The sequence below is a fragment of the Coregonus clupeaformis genome, chromosome 16 (assembly GCF_020615455.1).
Source record: "Coregonus clupeaformis isolate EN_2021a chromosome 16, ASM2061545v1, whole genome shotgun sequence".
In the NCBI taxonomy this organism is placed as follows: domain Eukaryota; kingdom Metazoa; phylum Chordata; class Actinopteri; order Salmoniformes; family Salmonidae; genus Coregonus; species Coregonus clupeaformis.
Genome location: NC_059207.1, coordinates 50233445 through 50257311, shown reverse-complemented (window position 1 = coordinate 50257311; position 23867 = coordinate 50233445). Strand labels below are relative to the sequence as shown.

The following is a 23867-nucleotide window of genomic DNA, read 5'->3' as shown; positions in this document are numbered from 1 at the left end:
CTCAATGGGAGGCATGGTAGCAGGTCCCCAGGGTTTAATTATTAAGGAGCTGCAGTAGAATACCTACCTGGTACAAAGCCTAACTCCAACCTATATATTCCATGTATTAGGCTACTCCCAATGAACACTATCCAGTCCAGCCAAAACTATGTAAGCGCATATACACTGAGTGGACAAAACATTAAGAACACCTTCCTAATATTGAGTTGCATCCCTCCTTTTTCCCTCAGAACAGCTTCAATTATTCGAGGCATGGACTCTACAAGGTGTCGAAAGCGTTCCAGAGGGATGCTGGCCCATGTTGACTCCAATGCTTCCCACAGTTGTCAAGTTGGCTGGATGTCGTTTGGGTGGTGGACCATTCTTGAGACACACGGGAAACTGTTGAGGGTGAAAACCCCAGCAGCATTGCAGTTCTTGACACAAACTGGTGCGCCTGGCACCTACTACCATACCCCGTTCAAAGGCACTTAAATCTTTTGTCTTGCCCATTCACCCTCTGAATGGCACACATACACAATCCATGTCTCAATTGTCTCAAGGCTTAAAAATCCTTCTTTAACCTGTCTCCTCCCCTTCATCTAGACTGATTGGAGTGGATTTAACAAGTGACATCAATAAGGGATCATAGCTTTCACCTGGATTCACCCGGTCAGTCTATGTCATGGAAAGAGCAGGTGTTCTTAATGTTTTGTACACTCAGTGTAACATTGCTTAGATGCTATAGGATAAAAAATATACATATTATAATTTAATTAAATATACAGTATAGGCAGGGAAGAAACAGTATAAAAGGCACCCTTACTTTGATGATGAAGCCTTGTTTACAAATTATACTGATGCAGACCATGCAGGCCCACAACACACTGTAGTTGTTAACAGTTGTGGAAACGCTGGCTTTGCTCAACATGGATCAACTGTGCACTAAATGCTTTCCGGCAGCATAATGACTTTTGAGAACAACAGAGCATTGTGGGATGGGAGGGAGTAGGCTGGATGCTGTACTGTATGGGAGGTCACACAAAATGTCAGCAGGACACAATATAGCTCTGTCCCTCTCCAACTTGTGCGTGTCCTAAACGGCACCCTATTCCCTATATAGGGCACTGCTTTTGACCAGGTCATTCATAGGGCTCTGGTCAAAAGTAGTGCACCATATAGGGAATAGGGTGCCATTTCAGACACAGCTTTGTCCTATCATCTACCGTGCAGTGGTCAAACAACCAACTGGAGCTAGGGTTTGTTTAGGAATTGACATTTAGTGAGGGAGGACGTATTAGGAACATTGGGAGGGTAAATGACAGTCTGTTTCCTGGACAGTCTTGGACGGGAGACGCTTATAGGAAGGAACACCATCATTTGAAAGTCATCGGTCAGGTGAGGGAAGAGTGGCGTGTCAGTGGGAAGAAATGAAAAAACCTCATAGAAATAGTTTTGGGTGTTTAAATACACCACTCGATACATAATAAAAAATATGCCGTACATCAGTGAAAAACATATATAGTGAGTCCCAAATGGCCCCCAATTCGTAATAGAGTGCACAAGTAGTGTTGCCATTTGGGATGGAACCATAACAGATGACAACAGACTTACAGAAACCTGAGGTTATCCCTATGCATCCTTCACTATGTAACATACACTGTGACATCTGTGTGTGAGCTTTGGCTAAGAAGTTAAAAGGACAGAACATACACGTTGTAAGTCAGTCTGTCTATTTGCCCAGCACTATGGGAATCCTGGTTCTGAGGAGGACAGACAAAAAGCCTCAACCCCTCTGATTACATAATCATAAACAACAACAAACCCAGAGAGAAGAGTGGGATTTATTTGGTCCCTGCATGCCAGCCCCTCCCTGCTCTGAGTCCCCTCTCCTGACTCCACCTCCCCTCCATTTCTCTCCCCTCATCTCCCCTTGCCCTCCCCTCCCCTCTGCTCCAATGTACTGACCCCCACCACAGACAGGCTTCACATGAACCAGACCATTTGTTTCTGTGCTGGTCAGATGGCAAACAGAAACATAAAAAGGCCCTGCACATTCTCTATCGCTTCTGTGAAAAAGTATGACAAATGTATGCACTCACTACTGTAAGTCGCTCTGGATAAGAGCGTCTGCTAGATGACTAAAATGTAAAATGTTCAGTAAACATCCACTTAACAACCACAAGCAACCACTTTAACAGAAAACAACAATTTCCAGCAAGTCTTCAGGGCACATATTCATAAACCACCTCAGGGTAGGAGTGCTCTGATCAAGGATCAAGTTAGCATTTTGGATTACCGATATAATGACTGGACAAGGGGACCTGATCCTAAATCAGCACTCCTACTCTGGCATGGCTCCAAAGGCTATTTTAGATGCTCAAGTCTCTAACATGCCTGTGCATCACTCTCATCTCATTTATTTAGCTGGAGTCTGTTTAGAGAATGAGTCTCTGATCAGGATAGATGTATACAGGTAACAGGGTAACAGGACACTTCCCTGACTCAACATCTCTGAACAAGGTTAGGATATGCTGAGGAGAGGAGTTTCTATATTAGGACAATGCACCCTATTCCTTTATGGGCTCTGGTCAAAAGTAGTACACTATAAAGGGAATAGGGTGCCATTTGAGACACTCATTAGTCACACTATAGGAGAGACTCAATATCTAAACAAGGATACAGGGTTAGAAACTGAAGCTCCATGCACATACGCTATAATCACAAACACTGGGAAGCAGGCAAAATGTTTGATTTAACTGATAATTTAGGATATAAAACAATTATGTCTGAAGCCTCATTTAAACCTTGTGCTAACATGTGAGTTTCGTGATCTGAGCAATATGATCCAATCACTATTTGATCAAGGTTTATCGAGCATTACAATGTGTCTCTGATCCGTCCACTGTGTCCACATTGTGACCAGATTAACTGGTGCCTCCCTGCAAATTATTTGACAAATATTATTTTGATATAATATGAATGTATTTATTTTAAGACAATTACTGATGCCATAAGTCAATGGTGCTACCTGTCAATGATTTTAGAGGCCGGTATAATGATGATTTAAATGGTCTGACCCTCCAGATCTGTTTACACTTGATTGATATCCAGGCACAATACATGCTGACTACCTCCGGAGGTGGTGAGGAAGATCTGATCACAATCAGATCACAATGTGTCTTTTAATCGTCTACACCTGTCTAAAAATATGAGCACAATCAGAATGTGGACAAGATCAGAACAAAGGATGCATGTTAGCACCAGGTATAAACAGGGCTTAAAGGGTATTCTGTCTGAGGAAGTATCAATCACTCATAGGCATATGATTAGGAGTAAAAATAGGCCTTAGGATCCAAATTCAAAGCACTACTTCTGTAAAGCTGTGAAATGTTCCTATATTATACATAGTTGTCACAGGAGAATCATAGGATATGACAGCTGGGGATTTTTAAAGTGTATTTCCATTGCAAGGGAAATTAGAAGGGCTAAGAAAAAAATGGTAGTTTTTACAGTACTTACTCCATTGATTTAATAAGCTATTCATATGCATCTTGAGGATGGGTGAAAATGCACTGGCCGTCAGTCAGTACAATACCCAAGCCAGCTGGGCAGTAGCTATAGTCTTTATCCAGAAGCTGGGGAAAACCACATACATGCAACAATGAGCACACACACACAGACCCAGGACTGTTACTGTGCAGTGACAAACACTAAGCTTTTCTTTCATGCAGGCAACATTTAGAGGCAGACATAAACATGAATTCAATTGGCAACCTGTTTCATTCACTTATTTTGACATTTTTGAGTAATTAACTCTTAAACGCTAAAGTCTAGGTATCTTATTTGTATTAAATACATCAAATATTGAAACACAATTGCATTGCACATCTCACTAGTAATATCCTCACTTTGATGAGGTTTTAATGTAATGTCCCTCTTTTCATTTTCATGTCCAAATCATCCTAAAGTATCAAAAAATGACTATGTAACTTTATTAATAGATGATTTGGACATGATTTGGAAAATGCTAATTTAGGTACCATTGATTGCATTAATTAAAAACTGATTACAATTTATTTCTCTAAACAAGTGGATAATTTATCTTTAGGCTCCCTAATGTTATATAAACAGTGCTTTCAGAAAGTATTCACACCCCTTGACTTTTTCCACATTTTGTTATGTTACAAGGTAGGATTAAAATGGATTTCTTAGCTCTATTCAATGTATTTTTATCCTTAAAAACTCCCTAGTCCTTGCCGATGACAAGCATACCCATAACATGATGCAGCCACCACCATACTTGAAAATATGAAGAGTGGTACTCAGTGATGTGTTGTGTTGGATTTGCCGCAAACATAAAGCTTTGTAATCAGGAAACAAAATATATTCTTTGCCACATTTTTTGCAGTATTACTTTAGTACCTTATTGCAACCAGGATGTTTTGGAATATTTTTATTCTGTACAGGCTTCCTTCTTTTCAGTCTGTAATTTATGTTAGTATTGTGGAGTAACTACAACGTTGTTGATCCATCCTCAGTTATCTCCTATAGCCATTAAACTCTGTATCTGTATTAAAATCACCATTGGCCTCATGGTGAAATCCCTGAGCAGTTTCCTTCCTCTCCAGCAACTGAGTTAGGAAGTACGTCTGTATCTTTGTAGTGGCTGGGTGTATTGATACACCATCCAAAGTGTCATTAATAACTTCACTATGCTCCAGGGATATTCAATGTCTGCTTTTTATTTTTACCCATCTACCAATAGGTGCCCTTCTTTGCAAACCATTATTAAACCTCCCTGGTCTTTGTGGTTGAAACTGTACTTGAAATTACTGCTCGACAGAGCAGATCATTGTATGTGTGGGGTACAGAGATGGGGTAGTCATTTAAAAATCATGTTCTACTAAGCTAACATATGAAATTGCTTTAAGATGGTCATACCATGGATCATTTAGCTATTTGATTTTGAATTTTAGGACCCCTTTGGGTATCCCAAAAAATATTTACAAATTATTTGATAAAAGATTGAATTTGGCCTTTATTACTATAGCCCATAGAAACGCATTGAATAACACATAAATACATGGCAAAAAAAGACAGTCCAAAAATAAATCATACGGAATAAGGTTTTGCAGTGTCTGTCCTATATCTAGGAGATATATGAAAGCTCAGGAAAAAAAATGTGGGGACACATATTTAACCCCTTATTTTTGTTGGCACCAAACTACCTCCATAATTTCCATTCATTTGGATGGGTTACCTTCAGACGAGTCCTGTGACACATGTAACAGTCATAGAGCAAATCGGAGAACACCAATTTTTGGGATGTCTCCTGGTCTGACTAACAGTTCTGTAGCTCTGCCACTTTCCACCGCAGATGTGGAAGGGTGACATAGTCGGATGCGGTGGATTGAGACGCAGCCCATGCAAATTTATGGATTTTGATGGGGATTTTTTATATTATGTTCATTAGATTGACGCACAGGTCCGCCTATAGACTCTTAATTAACCACTATTATTGTATACAGAGTGAGTCCATGCAACTTATTATGTGACTTGTTAAGCACATTTTGACTCCTGAACTTATTTAGGCTTGCCATAACAAAAGGGTTGAATAGTTACACACAAGACATTTCAGCTTTTCTAAAAACATAATTCCACTTTGACATTATGAGGTATTGTGTGTAGATCAGTGACACAAAATCTCAATTTAATCCATTTTAAATGCAGGTTTAACACAACAAAATGTGGAGTGTATAGATCTAACTTCATTAGGTAATATACTGTATATATATTTTTAAAAATCTAAATGACAAAATATTAGATCAATTTACGTTTAAACTGTTTTGTTGGAGTGACTTTAAAAATGTAGATGAGACAGATTACATTTTTAGTTGAGAAAGAGTCAGGGGAAAGTGTTAGGAAAAAAACTGGTGACATAAGGTGGTTTCTGTGAGAATTACAGGGGGGGTTACACAGAAAGCTAGTTGCCCCAAACTACCCTACCTATTAAAATATTTCAATTAAAAGCAGGATTACAAAAGCAAAGTAGGCTATATGACAAATCTTTTAAAATGAGATTAGATTTTCTTGAATAAGAGCCAGCCATTTTCTCAGTCATCATAGATGTTCTATTCTATACCTTAGTGGTATGTAGCCTAATCGTCACGTCTTCAATCAATATGTTGTTTTTAGAAAAAGATGGGAAACTTTAGGCTACAACTCCAACCTTTGATACATCTATTTACGACATACACATACTTGATCGGTATAAACTGTAGCCTACTTACATGGTTATAACAACAGTCCACTTCGTTTATAAAGGCAAGTAACGTGCTCGCCCAGAAATGTCTTGATTCTATTCTACACAGGATATAATACACTGGGCACCGAATTCTGGGCGCGCTTCACTGTTTCCGTGTAGGGTGTGCGGCTCTTCAGTCTACAACGAACGCACTCGCCTCATGCAGGGTTCACGGTCTGAAAGCGGTATCACGACGGAGGGGGGTGAAACAATCTTGATGAAATGCATGTTTGATGGTTTGTTTTAGGAACCAACTTCGATTACGTCGGTTGATATGGCTCAACTCAGTCTCCACCCAATCTGCAATAAGAAGCTTGAAGCTACATTATGAAATCAGTTGCAATAGAAGACAATGGAATATATATATATATATATATATATATATATATATATATATATATATATATATATATATATATATATATATATATATATATATATATATTTCATGCATTTATTCTGGGGCCAATTCAGACTTAGGAAATGTATGCCTTTCCTGTGCAGCCTTTCTTATGCACTTCTCAGTAGTTGCTATTCAGATTTATAGTAGGCTACCTTATGCAGGTGCTTATTGGGCTTTGCAGGCGTGGTTCCCTTGTGCTCCCTGAATACATTTTGTTCAACCACTGAAAATCCACCCACTTGCTAGTCAACAGATTTTCACATAGGGTTTTCATTCAATCGGGTTTTCAGTACATTTATCTAAAGCCATCCCTTTAAATTTGGTGTACCTTTAATTAGAATGTTCTTGACACTCACTAAAATACATTATATACACAAAAGTATGTGGACACCCCTTGAAATTAGTGGATTTGGCTAATTAAGCCACACCAGTTGCTGACAGGTGTATAAAATCGAGGACACCGCCATGCAATCTCCATAGACAAGCATTGGCAGTAGAATGGCTTTACTGAAGAGCATAGTGACTTTCAACATGGCACTGTCATAGGATGCCACCTTTCCAACAAGTCAGTTCGTCAACTTTCTGCCCTGCTAGAGCTGCCCCAGTCAACTGTAAGTGCTGTTATTGTGAAGTGGAAAAATCTAGGAGCAACAATGGCTCAGCCTCGAAGTGGTAGGCCACATAAGCTCACAGAATGGGACCACTGAGTGCTGAAGTGCGTAGCACGTAAATATCGACTGTCCTCGGTTGCAACACTCACTACCGAGTTCCAAACTGCCTCTGGAAGCAATGTCAGCACAATAACTGTTTGTCGGGAGCTTAATGAAAAGGGTTTCCATGGCCGAGCAGCCGCACAGAAGCCTAAGGTCACCATGTTCAATGCCAAACGTCGGCTGGAGTGGTGTAAAGGTCACCGCCATTGGACTCTGGAGCAGTGGAAACGCGTTCTCTGGAGTGATGAATCACGCTTCACCATCTGGAAGTCCAACGGACGAATCTGGGATTGGCAGATGCCAGGAGAACGCTACCTGCCCGAATGCATAGTGCCAACTGTAAAGTTTGGTGGAGGAGGAATAATGGTCTGGGGCTGTTTTCATGGTTCGGGCTAGGCCCCTTAGTTCTAGTAAAGGGGAATCTTAACACTACAGCATACAATGACATCCTAGATGATTCTGTGCTTCCAACTTTGTGGAAACAGTTTGGGGAAGGCCCTTTCTTGTTTCAGCATGACAATGCCCCCGTGTACAAAGCGAGGTCCATACTGAAATGGTTTGTCGAGATCGGTGTGGAAGAATTTGACTGATCTGCACAGAGCACTGACCTCAACCCCATCGAACACCTTTGGGATGAGTTGGAACGCAGACTGCGAGCCAGGCCTAATCGCCCAAACATCCGTGCCTGACCTCACTAATGCTCTTGTGGCTGAATGGAAGCAAGTCCCTGCAGCAATGTTCCAACATCTGGTGGAAAGCCTTCCCAGATGAGTGGAGGCTGTTATAGCAGCAAAGGGGGGGACCAACTCCATATTAATGCCCATGACTTTGGGAAGAGATGTTCGACAAGCAGGTGTCCACATACTTTTGGTCATGTAGTGTATATGGAACGGTTCAGAATATTAGAGATCAATGAAAGAGAGCCATGTAAATACACGCATATTCATCTCCTTTCAGCACCAATATGTAGATTTAAAAATACTCTGATCTTCTATATTATTTAGGGTTAGGAAAGTATTTAGGTAAAGTTAACAAACAGGTTTGGAAAGCCTTTACGCACAAAATTAAGGGCAGACTGTGACCAAAAATCGGCCTTGGCATTTCTAACACACCGGCACATTTTTTTCCTCGAGGCCCCCATTATTAGTCAGATAATGATCATTTTGCGCAATAAAAACAAGTTAGATAGGCCCACTAGGCTAAAAATGGACCAGCCCATCTGGCATTTGCCTGAAATGCCAAATGGTCAGTCCGCCCTTGCACAAAATATATTGATGAATCAAAAATACAATGGTTTAATTTATCCTGAAAGTTGACATATTCAATTGTTCAATCCATGAAATATTGGAAGGTGAGAAAAGTGTACAATAGGGGTTGAATAGTAGCCCAATAAATCTACCCTGATAACCCTCACTAATCATGAAACTGTGATGAAAATGGTCCAGTTGTCGTGAACCGTGTGCCAGGGTCCAGGTTTAAACTGCTATGTATAGTCTGCGTTCCATAATGATTCAAATAGGCTACATGTCCCAAATTAACGCACAACCTTCAATATGTTAGCCTAATATGATCCACTATTGCTTGCGATCCTCAGGAACAACCACATGAACGTGACAGAGGAAAGAAAGATAACCTGACGATGTAATGGAATGATGCAAAATGTAAGGAGACTAACAAATAAAGTTAGTGACAATTATAAATGTATGTGGGTATAACTGAGCGTGGCTACCGATAGTGGCTAATATTTAACACTACAAATTGTAAAAGAAAATACATTGAAAAGTCTGGGTATATAATTAAAACATTCTAGAAATCATCAACTCAGTAGGTTTGCCGATATACCCCCCTCATGGCTACAGAAGACTATAGCTTGGGTCTCAAATTTCATCCCAAGTTATAAGGCCAGCATTTCATAAACTTCACTGTGGAAAAGGTGATATGTTGATATGCTTTAGTTTGCTGCCATATGACTGGTTTCACATTTGTCTCCAGCGATCATAAGGTAAAATAGATCTAAAACAATTGTCATTGATATTTACAATCCCCTAATCCGTCTTACTCATTTACCTAGCTCTTATCAATAGCTCTTATCAATTTGTAAATTACAGTGCATGGAGAATGGTGTTATTTCTAAGGGGAAAATAAAGTATATGTTGTTCCACTTGGTAGTGACAGGTTGCTCAACCTTATTCAACATTTAATTGTGCGTAAAGGTGGTGGAATTATGAGGGAATTAAGTAAAGGTCAGAATACGTTGTATCTGTAGACACACCTCCGCCACACCTTCATTTCTTTGATATCCACTGCCAACGAATAGCAGGTGAATAGCATGCTATTCTCATGCTTAAGTTCAAGGTCAGAATACGCATAGAGGGAAAAGTTCATAAAAGGGAATTACGTTCCATTTACACGTACTTAACCCGGGTCAGAACCCCCCCCAATAACACAATATAACAATCCGTAAAATGATGCAGTATTGAAGACATAGACATTATTCTAGCTATGTCTTTAATATATAATCATTTAACACAGTGTTGACATAGACAGTCACTGTAACTAAACTCACATACATTATATGAACCAGCTATATTTCTAGAAACATTGTGACGTCAAACAGAGTTTGTATGAAGGTAACATTGGAGCTGGGAAAGAGGAACAAGGTTGTTTTACAGGCTTGAGTGGACCAGCCTAAGCATAAACTCGCTCTGAAAGTGATGGGAATCAAATGAATACAACAGAGGCAAAGGAAGAGTAGCAAAACAAAAGGAAGGCTGAAATGTGTTGTTTGTCACTGTCTTGTGGTGCTATGGTTAGTGTGACTGGTCCTACAGCCTGAGTGTTAGCCATCTGCTGCAGGCTAGCTGAGAGAAGCAGGCTGCCGACTCTAATGTTCATGAATCATCAGCCTATTTTTGAGCCCACTCACTGACACATCTCTCTTCTGCTGCAGAGAGATTATATCGTTATATCATCATTTTACCATCCAACCACCCTGTAATTATACAGCATCTGAGGACATCTTCATTCCTCCGTTTACTTCATTCTTTTCCCACAGCAATTACGTAACAGTCACCACCAACAACAAACATTTCATTATGATGATATGGATTACTATACTATAACATTTCTCAGTTAAATTACAATGCATTAAAGATAGTCAGATGAATTTGGAGTGTGGCCTACTTGTTCAATGACACTATTCAGTGCAGAGGATAAAAATGAATTGGAGTAATTGGACAGATTCAGTATTTGATCAGAAGGCACTTCAATTGATAAGATTAAATAACATATGTGACTTGTAGTGATATTCTGGTCATGATACCCCACTCCATTGCACTGTGATGCTGATCCGTTCTCTTCCACCTCAGTGTAATAGGAAAGTGGGTGAACTATGCCACCAGCTGTTTATAAAGTGTAACTACAGATCTTGCTTACGTTTGACATGATTACATCTAATTTTACATCAACTAACTTTTTGCCTTAGTATTAAAGGTCGATAATAAACCTTTCACCAAATGTTAGCTTATCATTTTACCAACAAACACCAGTCAAGTTCAAGATATTGTGTATGACATCAAAGAACATTGCCTCCACTAGAAAACAAAGGAACATACACATTTAAGGGCTAGTTATTCCTTTTATTGCATAAGAAAGACTGGATTGAGACATCAGCAGGTGAGATGGCTTTTCTGAAAGTCACCCCAAATGTCCAGCAGCTCATGTGGTTTAAATCCAGTGACAATGACCCGCGTGGCATACGTACACCTCTCATAATCCAACCGACGGATCTCAAACAGGTTCCTGGGAGGAAGCAGCGTTTGGGAGTACACAGGCCGAACCCCTAGTACCCTGAGACACAACCCCACATAGACATCCTCCAGGGGGATGGGTCTCACAAACCTGGATGCCCATGAGATCATGTTGGCCAGGTCAATAGAGAAGACATACCCTGCTCCAGAGACATATGGGGGGAACGTGTCTTCAGGGTAAACGTCCTCAGACAGATGCCACTTACTCTTCCTATCCCTACGAGGCTTGCCGTCACTGATGACTGAGCCTGTGATGTACTTATGCCTGAGAAGGCCACCACCAACTAACAGCTTATTGACCAGGTAGAACACGTTGACGAAAATGTCTGCATCCACCTTCATCGCAAAAGAGGCACCCTGACAGTGGGTGGCGAGCCAGTCCATGATCATCATGGTCTTGATAGTCAGGTTGTGGTAGCTGTCCAGGAAGTCCATTTGGATGATGTCAACGTGTTCTTTGCTCTCCCTCTCCAGGTCCTGCTGAATGTGGGAGCTTTGGCCCTCCTTGGGCAGGCCCACATAGAACAGAGTGAGGATATCCACATTAGAGATGAGGCCTGGTCGGCCCCATGTCTTTCTGATAGCATCCCTGGACAACCCATCAGCGGGTGCCACTGGAACCATCAGCACCAGAAATGGGTTTCTGTCTTTACACACAGATGCATGGTTGACAACATATTTGTAGGTCTCTGGGGAAATCACCTTGTAAAGTTCTTGAGACAGAGGACTTGGTGTTGATAAGTCTGTCTTTGGCTGAGCTTTTTTGTTCAGTAAGATATTGACAACAAATGTGAGTACACCTGCAATGATAAAGAACTTTACTAACCTCCAGTAAGACGTTTTAAGCATTGCAAAGTAATCATATAAAATCCGTATCTCGAGTGTAAATGATTTTATTCCTAAACGGATTAATTGCTAGGTTCCTGTAATGCCAAAAGAAAAGCGTTTATGGTGGCGACAACATCAAACTTGCATCGTTTCCTTGTTATGATTCCGTGTTGCCACTCCCAGGCCAAAGAGAAACCAAGAAAATAGCTTTCTCTCTGACTCAGAGCTCCTTAAAAGCTCTGACTACTAAACAGTATACAGGTCAAACTGTAATGGCCGGTGTGGTGATACTGACGTTTTGTTAGCACTGGTGGTTTGTTTACATAGCAGGTTAGGATAATTAACGCGGCAGATTATGAGAATAAGGTTAAGGTTAGTTAAAGAGTTAGGGGTTAGCTACAACGCTACAGCTGTCAAGAACTGTTATCCCCGACGTCACAACTAGATGGAGCTGTACTGGTAGCCACAACTGTACAAACCATCAGTCTCGGCGAACCATCAGTATCATAACAGCGGTGCTTTGTTGCGCTGCAATAGTGCTCCCTTCACGCGTCATTGATCAATACATGTGATCGATAGGCCTACATGTGTAGGCCACCTACCATAAAAATACAATCTCATTCTAATTATGAGGTGTGCATTCTTCTCAGTGCTATAAATAGCCTTTAAGATATGCTATACAGAGACTCCATGGCTCATTCACGTGTGCGTCTAAGAGCTATTGATGAGCCAACTCCAAATATCAAACCAACACATTTATGGCGGTACCTGATCGGCGTCTTAAGTGCATTATAAAACGTTTAGCTTTAGACAGACAATATCGATGACTCGTCATTTTTAAACAAACTTTGTTTTATTGTAATACGTCTTACAGAGAAACACCTGTTGTTCACCCAGTTATAAACCAAAACATTTTTTAAACCACAGAAGCACAGAAACGTTTAATTTACACAGGTATTCCATGGGGGGTGGAGGGGGTGGGGTCAGTGGTTTCGTCTCCTGGCATGGAGGGGGGTGGGGGGTCAGAACAGAGTGAACACTGTGACCTTACAATGTAAATTGGAATTGGCCATTAGCCTATTTTCAGCATCCATATCTTTTGTATTTCAACACAATATTCCCCTCTGACTCTTGTTGAATCCATATATGTATTTCACATTTTCCAAAAATGTAACAATCACCCAACATTTCATTATATATTGAATAATAGGTCCTGCCTTGGATTTATAAAGGAAATAAAAACAAATCAAACACATTGACTGTAGCTAATGCATGATAGCTGGAGGATCAAATAGTACTAGCTCAGGTAAATGTGTAAGAGAAAATTGCACAGCACCTGCATGGCCCACACAATCAATGGAAACACATCATGTCATCCACGTATGCCTGTGTGGGATGCAGCAGATGATCTATATTCAGAATGTCATTAATTTTGCCCATATCATTTCAGATGACAGTTTGCAAGTTGAGGTGAAGAAGGGATTTCGGGAGAGAAGGAAAGATAAAGTGACAAAGGATGAGTCACACATAGAATAATGAATGACAAGATAGGACTTTCTCTGTGAGCTTTCTCTGTGAGCTCTCTCCACTTTACATACACATTTTAATGAGTCTTGCAGTTTATGAGGAAAATCCTTTTTGATCAATAATATCACTTCAAACCAGAAGATCAATAACATCACCTCAATCCAGAAGATCAATAACATCACCTCAATCCAGATGATTGAATTGAATGTACGTACTGTACAGTATGTGCTTTTGTTGGGTGGTGTGTTATTCAAAGAATAGAATTTCTATAATCCAGTTTAGAGGTTACCAGTATTATTGAAGAGGCCCTGACACTAAAACAAGACCACATGTATGTAGACAGCCATGCCCTCTCTGCAAACACCCTAATGAACTAGCTACTGTGGCTGGAGGAGATGGACACACTGTAGAGGCAGAAAACATCAGTATTCTACATGTTAATGTGCCAGACCAGACTCAAATGCACCCCTCCACTTAGTGCTGTAACATTATGAGTGAGATGAAAGAAAGAAATGCTTTATACTTGGGTTTCATAGATATGCTCTCTTTGGTGCATGTTTAATCTGTGTGGGCTTGGTTTGTTGCGTTTAAGTCCATTTCTTTTCACATCAATTTGGCTTTGACAGTATTTTTACTGCACACAACCATTTTGTATCAGGAGGGGTTGGATAGTGGAATTTGTAGTGAATTTGACTGTATCTGTGCTTATTTCTGTGAGTGAGCAGGAGGAGGGGTGTAATTTGAAGTGGCTGGGCTCTTGGCAGTGGCTTTGGTAGCTGCAGGGAGGTGTGGGTTGTGTCCCAAATGGCACCCTATTCCCTATGTAGTGCACTACTTTTGACCAGGGCCCATAAAGTAATGTACTACATAGGGAATAGGGTGCCATTTGGAATGCTTCCCTGGAATCAGCAGGGGCAGAGGATGGAGGACGGGTTCAGGGGTCACGAAGCGGAGCGACAAAGAGAGGGGTCGGTGCGCGGATCGGTCGGTTGGTTTACGATCGTTTCCTCCTTCCCTCAAAGTTCCTGAAGTTGGATGGCCTGATCTTCATCTCAGCAAACTCAATGGAGTGCTCGTGGCCTTTCCAATGGAACCAGTTGACTCCCTGAAGAACACAGAGTAAGGTAAGTAGTGACAAGTTATTTTATTAACACAAATGCCTTGAATTTCCTCCTTTACCTTTACACAGTCAATTTGTATCCTAACATTTCTGTCAACAGTTTCATACTGCACTACAGAAGTATTTTTTAAATATGGGATGTAGAAATTGCTGTTAGTTTTGTACTTTCAAGAATATGTGCGCTCACCTTGCTATGACTGTCATCTCCATATCGTCCCATAAGGTTGACGCGATGGCAGTTCTTATACCAGAAGGCACCCTTGTAGGACAGGGCACAGTTTGTGACGGCGATGTCATTGTCATGGTCGTAGGTTGAGAATGGGCGACCATGGTGGTAGGTCATAGAATCACCTACACAGCGCAGCAGAGAGAAAGTGATCAGTCTTGAGAAAGGAGGCTTTGAATCCATGCTCACATCATACTCACACCTAACACCATGTAAAGTACTTTATAACTTAGGTTTAGCCTATCTATTTGATGTGCATCCCAAAAGGCACCCTATTCCCTCTATAGTGCACTACTTTTGGGCGCTGGTCAAAAATGGTGCGCTATGTAGAGAATAGGGGGCCATTTGGGACGCTTTCTTGGACTTTGTATTAGGTATCTAATGGTTGTATAGAAGGAAGGCTTACCTGCGGTACCACTGTAGCCTCCAACGTGGACCTTGTAGCGACTGCGGGGCTCAGAGATTGAAAACTTGTCATACTGGGCATAGGCTGCATCCCCCTTGTCTCTGAGGTCCACACGAAGCTCATACTGTCCTGCTACTGTGATCTTATGGAGGTTTGACAGGCCTTTGGAGAAAAAGATATAAAATCAAGTCTAGGCTACTTTTTATGTAAATGTGGGAGCTGTGGAAATGAATTTCCTCTGTGGATCTAATCTAAAAGATTTAAGATTTAAGATGATTAAACATTTGACAAAATACTACATGGATTCAACGGCCCCTTACCAATTGTGCTATTATGTGTTTTTTCGCGCTATTTGTAATTTATTCTGTACATAATGTTTCTGCCACCGTCTTCTATGACCAAAAAGAGCTTCCGGATATCAGGACAGCGATTACTCGCCTCGTATTGGACGAATATTTCTTATTCAACGAGTCGGACATGAAGAATATTCTACAGACACCCGACAAGGCCCATATCCTCGTCGTACAGGTTGGTGCATACCCATTAAACATTAAACATTTTCTGGTCATGGTTAACCATATCTTTTTTCAGAAAAAGGTGTAAACCTGAACAAAACCAATGTCCCTATCGTCTTTTTCAAGATGTGCCGATTTAAACAGCCAGAATACATTCTTTAATTAAGAAATAACCTTTTTTTTAACGATTTGTTGTTTTCAAATGGCTGCTGAGTAATTTGAAATGCGCCGAAATCTGTTTGTTCGTAGGCATCGAATTGAGCGAATGCTGCCCAGGTTCACTGAGTTGCAAAGCAAATGGAAAGGTCTAGCTCATTGATTGGTAGATCTGACGCAGTTGCTACCTCAGATTATGAGCCTAGCAAGTGTCGCGAATGAGTTATGTAGTACCCACAGAAGCCCACAGGGAGTAACAAGAGCGCTATAAACCCATTCTGTTTTTTTGCCTTAAAAAACCTAACCCTAGGAATAACCTATTTTAGCCCTAACCCTAACCCTGACTGGTAACACAGTGCACCTATAGCTGTAATGGTCACAATTTCTCTAACCCTAACCCTGACTTGTAACACAATGCACCTATAGCTGTAATGGTCACCATTTGTCTAACCATAAACCTAACCCTAACCCTGACTTGTAACACAATGCACCTATAGCTGTAATGGTCACAGTAATTCTAATCTTAACTGTAACCCTAACCCTGACTGGTAACACAATGCACCTACAGCTGTAATGGTATCCCTAACCCTAACAGTAACCCTAAACCTGACTGGTAAAACTAGTCCAGCATTTGGATACACTTTATTTCTCAGCTGCCTCACCAATGTCTTTATGTGAATGAATACATTTTAATTGCTAAATATTTCCAATAGATGGGAGCATAAGATCTTGTTGAGTTGGCTACTTGTGCGAGAAGGCAGAGCGTCTCTTTTCTGGTTGATACATTTGACAATGAGTGTACTAGGAAAATACGTTTTTGTCGACCAGAGGTGACTGAATTAATGTTCAGGCTTATTGATAATCGTTATAGTAACAAAGTATAATTTCAAAACTAAGTGGTGTATCCATGGAGAAAACGGATCTTCTGAAATTTCATTTGTGGCCTTATGCTTCCATCTATTGGAATTATATAGTAGTTGCAGTTCATTCATTTTTTTAAACAATCTGATCAGACCATCAACGTTTCTATACCTAAGGTCACTGAATAAAGTGTATATCCTTACTGAAGTAGTAATTACTCAGAATTGCTGAATATAAAATATTTTCTAGTTCATTTTACAACCATAAAATAAACATTTACAGCATAACAATAAAACTGATGGACCATTCGCATATACAGTGGGGAGAACAAGTATTTGATACACTGCCGATTTTGCAGGTTTTCCTACTTACAAAGCATGTAGAGGTCTGTAATTTTTATCATAGGTACACTTCAACCGTGAGAGACGGAATCTAAAACAAAAATCCAGAAAATCACATTGTATGATTTTTAAGTAATTAAATTGCATTTTATTGCATGACATAAGTATTTGATACATCAGAAAAGCAGAACTTAATATTTGGTACAGAAACCTTTGTTTGCAATTACAGAGATCATATGTTTCCTGTAGGTCTTGACCAGGTTTGCACACACTGCAGCAGGGATTTTGGCCCCCTCCTCCATACAGACCTTCTCCAGATCCTTCAGGTTTCGGGGCTGTCGCTGTGCAATACAGACTTTCAGCTCCCTCCAAAGATTTCCTATTGGGTTCAGGTCTGGAGACTGGCTAGGCCACTCCAGGACCTTGAGATGCTTCTTACGGAGCCACTCCTTAGTTGCACTGGCTGTGTGTTTTGGGTCGTTGTCATGCTGGAAGACCCAGCCACGACCCATCTTCAATGCTCTTACTGAAGGAAGGAGGTTGTTGGCCAAGATCTCGCGATACATGGCCCCATCCATCTTTCCCTCAATACGGTGCAGTCGTCCTGTCCCCTTTGCAGAAAAGCATCCCCAAATAATGATGTTTCCACCTCCATGCTTCATGGTTGGGATGGTGTTCTTGGGGTTGTACTCATCCTTCTTCTTCCTCCAAACACGGCGAGTGGAGTTTAGACCAAAAAGCTCATTTTTGTCTCATCAGACCACGTGACCTTCTCCCATTCCTCCTCTGGATCATCCAGATGGTCATTGGCAAACTTCAGACGGGCCTGGACATGCGCTGGCTTGAGCAGGGGGGCCTTGCATGCGCTGAAGGATTTTAATCCATGACGGCGTAGTGTGTTACTAATGGTTTTCTTTGAGACTGTGGTCTCAGCTCTCTTCAGGTCATTGACCAGAGCCTGTCGTGTAGTTCTGGGCTGATCCCTCACCTTCCTCATGATCATTGATGCCCCATGAGGTGAGATCTTGCATGGAGCCCCAGACTGAGGGTGATTGACCGTCATCTTGAACGTCCATTTTCTAATAATTGCGCCAACAGTTGTTGCCTTCTCACCAAGCTGCTTGCCTATTGTCCTGTAGCCCATCCCAGCCTTGTGCAGTTCTACAATTTTATCCCTGATGTCCTTACACAGCTCTCTGGTCTTGGCCATTGTGGAGAGGTTGGAGTCTGTTTGATTGAGTGTGTGGACAGGTGTCTTTTATACAGGTAACGAGTTCAAACAGGTGCAGTTAATAGAGGTAATGAGTGGAGAACAGGAGGGCTTCTTAAAGAAAAACTAACAGGTCTGTGAGAGCCGGAATTCTTACTGGTTGGTAGGTGATCAAATACTTATGTCATGCAATAAAATGCAAATGAATTACTTAAAAATCATACAATGTGATTTTCTGGATTTTTGTTTTAGATTCCGTCTCTCACAGTTGAAGTGTACCTATGATAAAAATTACAGACCTCTACATGCTTTTTAAGTAGGAAAACCTGCAAAATCCGCAGTGTATCAAATACTTGTTCTCCCCACTGTACATAAAACACCATAGATTTAGTTAATTATTTAAAAAACACTTTCTTTACATGGGTAACATTATATGCCAAAGTAACACCCCCTTAACATATAAACCCAGACACTGGACACAGAAAATGTGCTTTTTAAATAAATCTGGTAGCTCTTTAAATAGCCTTTGCTTTGCTGAAATTCAGGTGTGCTGCCTGTCTGCCTGCCTGCCATGTCATCAGAGAAGTCAATCTGTGACTAATGAGAAGTTAATAAGTTATTGCCACGCTTTCCCATAGAGGCCTAGTTCAAACCACAACATTTCTAACACAAAAAAAGGCAAATAGCAGCATCGATCGTTGACCAGAAATTGTCAGAAGTTGCCATTTTTTCCTACTTTCTCGTTATGCAGACATAAGCACACTTGGCACCATCGAGGTGCGAATGTTTACTTTCTACACAAGTTGTTATTTTTTAGATTGTAGTAGTAAAATGAAAAGGTATTCATTTTTTTGTGCCATTTAGGGAAAATTGAATTCTAAGGACCATTCCAGTCAAAAGAGGCTCAGCGAAGGTTAGTTTTAATTCATTTGCTATGGCCTTGCAAATGAATTAAAAGAGGCTCAACCAACGTTCTTTGGCCGTTTTTCAGACTTGGGTGAAATTTGACTCATTCTATTGTCCAGCCTAATCGTGGACATAGGTCGGGGTGCCTTGTAAGGATCCGACGGGGAGCGAGTAATCTGCCTCTACCATCAGTCCTATTAGCCAATGTACAATCATTGGAAAACTAAATAAACAACCTACGATCACGGATATCCTACCAACGGGACATTAAAAACTGTAATATCTTATGTTTCACCGAGTCGTGGCTGAACGACGACATGGATAACGTACAGCTGGCGGGATATACGCTACATCGGCAGGATAGAACGGCTGACTCCGGTAAGATAAGGGGTGGCGGTCTGTGTATATTTGTACATTTTTACATTTACATTTTAGTCATTTAGCAGACGCTCTTATCCAGAGCGACTTACAGGAGCAATTAGGGTTAAGTGCCTTGCTCAAGGGCACATCGACAGATTTTTCACCTAGTCGGCTCGGGGATTAGAACCAGCGACCTTTCGGTTACTGGCACAACGCTCTTACCCACTAAGCTACCTGCCGCCCAAACATCCCAACAACTATCCCAGAAACAACAGCTGGTGCACAAACTCTAATATTAAGGAAGTCTCTAGGTTTTGCTCACCTGAGGTAGATAAGCTGTAGACCACACTATTTACCAAGAGAGTTTTCATCTACATTTTTCGTAGCTGTCTATTTACCACCACAAACCGATGCTGGAACTAAGACTGCATTCAATGAGCTGTATAAGGCCATAAGCAAACAGGAAAACGCTCATCCAGAGGCAGCGCTCCTAGTGGCTGGGGACTTTAATGCAGGAAAACGTAATATGTTCTACCTAATTTCTACCAGCATGTTAAATGTGCAACCAGAGGAAAATAAACTCTAGACCACCTTTACTCCACACACAGAGACGCGTACAAAGCTCTCCCTCACCCTCCATTTGGCAAATCTGACCATAATTCTATCTTCCTGATTCCTACTTATAAGCAAAAACTAAAGCAGGAAGCACCATTGACTCAGTTAATAAGGAAGTGGTCAGATGACACAGATGCTAAGCTACAGGACTGTTTTGCTAGCACAGACTGGAATATGTTCCGGGATTCTTCCGATGGCATTGAGGAGTACACCACATCAGTCACTGGCTTCATCAATAAGTGCATTGATGACGTCGTCTCCACAGTGACCGTACATACATACCCTAACCAGAAGCCATGTATTACAGGCAACATCCGCACTGAGCTAAAGGCTAGAGCTGCCGCTTTCAAGGAGCGGGACTCTAACACGGACACTTATAAGAAATCCTGCTATGCCCGCCGACGAACCATAAAACAGGCAAAGAGTCAATACAGGACTAAGATTGAATTGTACTACACCGGCTCCGACGCTCGTCGGATGTGGCAAGGCTTGCAAACTATTATAGACTACAAAGGGAAGCACAGCCACGAGCTGCCCAGTGACACGAGCCTATCAGACGAGCTAAATCACTTCTATGCTCACTTCGAGGCAAGCAACACTGAAGCATGCATGAGAGCATCAGCTGTTCTGGATGACTATGTGATCACGCTCTCCGTAGCCGATGTGAGTAAGACTTTTAAACAGATCAACATTCACAAGGCCGCAGGGCCAGACGGATTACCAGGACACGTACTCCGAGCATGCGCTGACCACCTGGCAATTGTCTTCACTGACATTTTCAACAAGTCCCTGACTGAGTCTGTAATACCAACATGTTTCAAGCAGACCACCATAGTCCCTGTGCCCAAGAATACTAAGACAACCTGCCTAAATGACTACCGACCCGTAGCACTCACGCTGGAGCCATGAAGTGTTTTGAAAGGCTGGTCATGGCTCACATCAACATCATTATCCCAGAAACCCTAGACCCACTCCAATTTGCATACCGCCCCAACAGATCCACAGATGATGCAATCTCTATTGCACTCCACACTGCCCTTTCCCACCTGGATAAGAGGAACACCTATGTGAGAATGCTATTCATTGACTACAGCTCAGCGTTCAACACCATAAGCTCATCACTAAGCTAAGGACCCTGGGACTAAACACCTCCCTCTGCAACTGGATCCTGGACTTCCTGACGGGCCGCCCCAAGGTGGTAAGGGTAGGTAACAACATATCTGCCACGCTGATCCTCAACACGGGGGCCCCTCAGGGGTGCGTGCTCAGTCCCCTCCTGTACTCCCTGTTCACCCATGACTGCATGGCCAGGCACGACTCCAACACCATCATTAAGTTTGCCGGTGACACAACAGTGGTGCCAGGACAACAACCTCTCCCTCAATGTGATCAAGACAAAGGAGATGATTGTGGACTACAGGAAAAAAAAGAGGACTGAGCACACCCCCATTCTCATCGACGGGCTGTAGTGGAACAGGTTGAAAGCTTCAAAAAACACCAAGCCAGTCGTGAAGAGGGCACGACAAAGCCTATTCCCCCTCAGGAGACTGAAAATATTTGGCATGGGTCCTCAGATCCTCAAAAAGTTCTACAGCTGCACCATCGAGAACATCCTGACTGGTTGCATCACTGCCTGGTATGGCAACTGCTCGGTCTCCGACCGCAAGGCACTACAGAGGGTAGTGCGTACGGCCCAGTACATCACTGGGGCCAAGCTTCCTGCCATCCAGGACATCTATACCAGGCAGTGTCAGAGGAAGGCCCTAGAAATTGTCAAAGACTCCAGCCACCCTAGTCATAGACTGTTCTCTCTGCTACCGCACTGCAAGCGGTACCGGAGCGCCAAGTCTAGGTCCAAAAGGCTTCTTAACAGCTTCTACCCCCAAGCCATAAGACTCCTGAACAGCTAATCATGGCTACCCGGACTATTTGCATTGTCCCCTCACCCCACCACCCCCCACCCCCTCTTTTAAGCTGCTGCTACTCTCTGTTTATTATCTATGCATAGTCACTTTAACTCTACCCACATGTACATATTACCTCAATTACCTCGCCTAACCTGTGCCCCTGCACATTGACGCTGTACCGGTATCTCCTGTATATAGCCTCCCTACTGTTATTTTATTTTACTGCTGCTCTTTAATTATTTAGATTAAATTAGATTTTATTTTTTACTTATCTATTTTTTACTTAACACTTATTTTTCTTAAAACTGCATTGTTGGTTAAGGGCTTGTAAGTAATCATTTCACTGTAAGGTCTACACCTGTTGTATTTGACGCGTGTGACAAATAAGATTTGATTTGATTTGATTTAATCATACAATAGTCCTATACCTAAATCAATTAGTGTGTTGAAATGTTTAACATAATATGATCATACCGAGCCAGAACTCGTCGTTCATGTCACCAAAGCCAGCAGTGTAGTTCCTCCAGTTGCGGAAGAACTCCAGTTTACCGCTCTGGCGTCGGACAAATACCTGCATGGAATGGGGCCAAACTACATCAGCTCACTCATTCAAACATCCTATGGACTAAGATCCATTACATTACATTAGATACATCTGAATCAATAAGCTTTATAACCTCTTATGAGTTTGTTTATATAGTCAGTGTCATAACACATTATAAAGCATGATAAAGGACGTTATATAAAGCATTATACGTATGCTCTTCATAGGAAGTGTTACCAAGTTGGGTTGTACAGTATACTAGCCAGTGACTTACAATCCATCCACCTCCATCCGTGGCCATGTCACAGTAGACCTGTATGGGTTGACTCTCATCTCCACCCAGGTAGATGGTGTGAACGCCAGAGACTGTGTCTCCATTCAGCAAGGCCTGGGAGCAGTCCCTGGGGTGTTTGTATAGCACGCCAACTACACACACACACACACAAACACACACACACGCACACAAACGCATGCAGGAACGCACACAAACACACGCACAGAGGATTAGTTACTAAACAGTTCCATCTGCCCAACAAACTCTAAGCTTGAGGTGAATAATGAATGGAGATGGTCTCAGTGGATGGTGCACAGAACAGAGGGTACAGTGACCTCCACTGAGACCATCTCTATTCATTATTCATTACACTCTTTGTTAAATATATATATTTTCGTATTTTAGCATTTATGGACAGTGACAGTCAGGGAAACAGATCCAGAGGAAAACAGAGAGTAGGGGCCGAGGCAGGATCCATAACCCTATTGCCAGGGGATATGTTCTGTCCGGAGTTGGCAGAGCTACCACTGGACTCCGGCATCACTGTGGTAACACACTCACTGGTGGTGAAGACGGTGGTGATGACTCTGCTCCTCTTGGGCCCTGCGATGGCCTGCAGTCTGACAGAGTACTCAGTGGAGACACTCAGCTGGGCCATGTTGTAGGAGGTGGCTGTGGGGCTCAGAACAACCTCCTGGAGGAACACCACAACACAACCCAGTAGTCAGAATATACGCCAGAGATACAGAATGAATAATACATAATAAAAATACATTGGATTTAGATAGGACAGTGTCCATATTACCTGAGACTGTGAGACTGTGTCTATCCTAATATAGACTGATATAGGTGATTTTCTT

The 23867-nt window shown here is 41.8% G+C and overlaps 3 protein-coding genes across 8 annotated transcripts in view; all 3 read right to left on the bottom strand.

The window, feature by feature from the left end:
* LOC121585063 (dual specificity testis-specific protein kinase 2) overlaps positions 1–6562 on the bottom strand; it is a 33519-nt gene extending 26957 nt beyond the window's left edge. For 2 of the 3 annotated variants that reach the window (XM_041901409.2, XM_041901410.2), the window contains exon 1: positions 6273–6561. Coding sequence is in view for 1 of the 3 variants with exons in the window: in XM_041901408.2 (XP_041757342.1) it covers positions 3502–3532 (31 nt within the window). In the remaining 2 variants the exon portion in view is untranslated. Of the gene's footprint in view, positions 1–3501; positions 3618–6272 lie in introns of all 3 variants that reach the window. The other variant, XM_041901408.2, reaches the window with a different exon arrangement.
* Positions 6563–9948: 3386 nt separating this feature from the next.
* Positions 9949–12280, bottom strand: b3galt8 (beta-1,3-galactosyltransferase 8). The gene has a single exon (XM_041900047.1). It carries the CDS (start codon positions 12058–12060, stop codon positions 11071–11073), a length of 990 nt encoding a protein of 329 aa, XP_041755981.1. The 5' UTR covers positions 12061–12280; the 3' UTR covers positions 9949–11070.
* A 590-nt stretch (positions 12281–12870) lies between these two features.
* Positions 12871–23867, bottom strand: part of LOC121585060 (tenascin) — a 151024-nt gene continuing 140027 nt past the window's right edge. For all 4 annotated transcript variants that reach the window (XM_041901405.2, XM_041901403.2, XM_041901406.2 and 1 more), the window contains 6 exons: positions 23569–23701; positions 23008–23159; positions 22664–22760; positions 15319–15480; positions 14874–15037; positions 12871–14671 (listed from right to left, as the gene is read on the bottom strand). In XM_041901405.2, coding sequence (XP_041757339.2) covers positions 14561–14671; positions 14874–15037; positions 15319–15480; positions 22664–22760; positions 23008–23159; positions 23569–23701 — 819 coding nt within the window. In that variant the 3' untranslated portion in view covers positions 12871–14560. The remainder of the gene's footprint in view (positions 14672–14873; positions 15038–15318; positions 15481–22663; positions 22761–23007; positions 23160–23568; positions 23702–23867) is intronic.

Coding starts and splice junctions, on each gene's coding strand:
- b3galt8 (XM_041900047.1), bottom strand. CDS start 12,060: ATGCTTAAAACGTCTTACTGGAGGTTAGTAAAGTTCTTTATCATTGCA.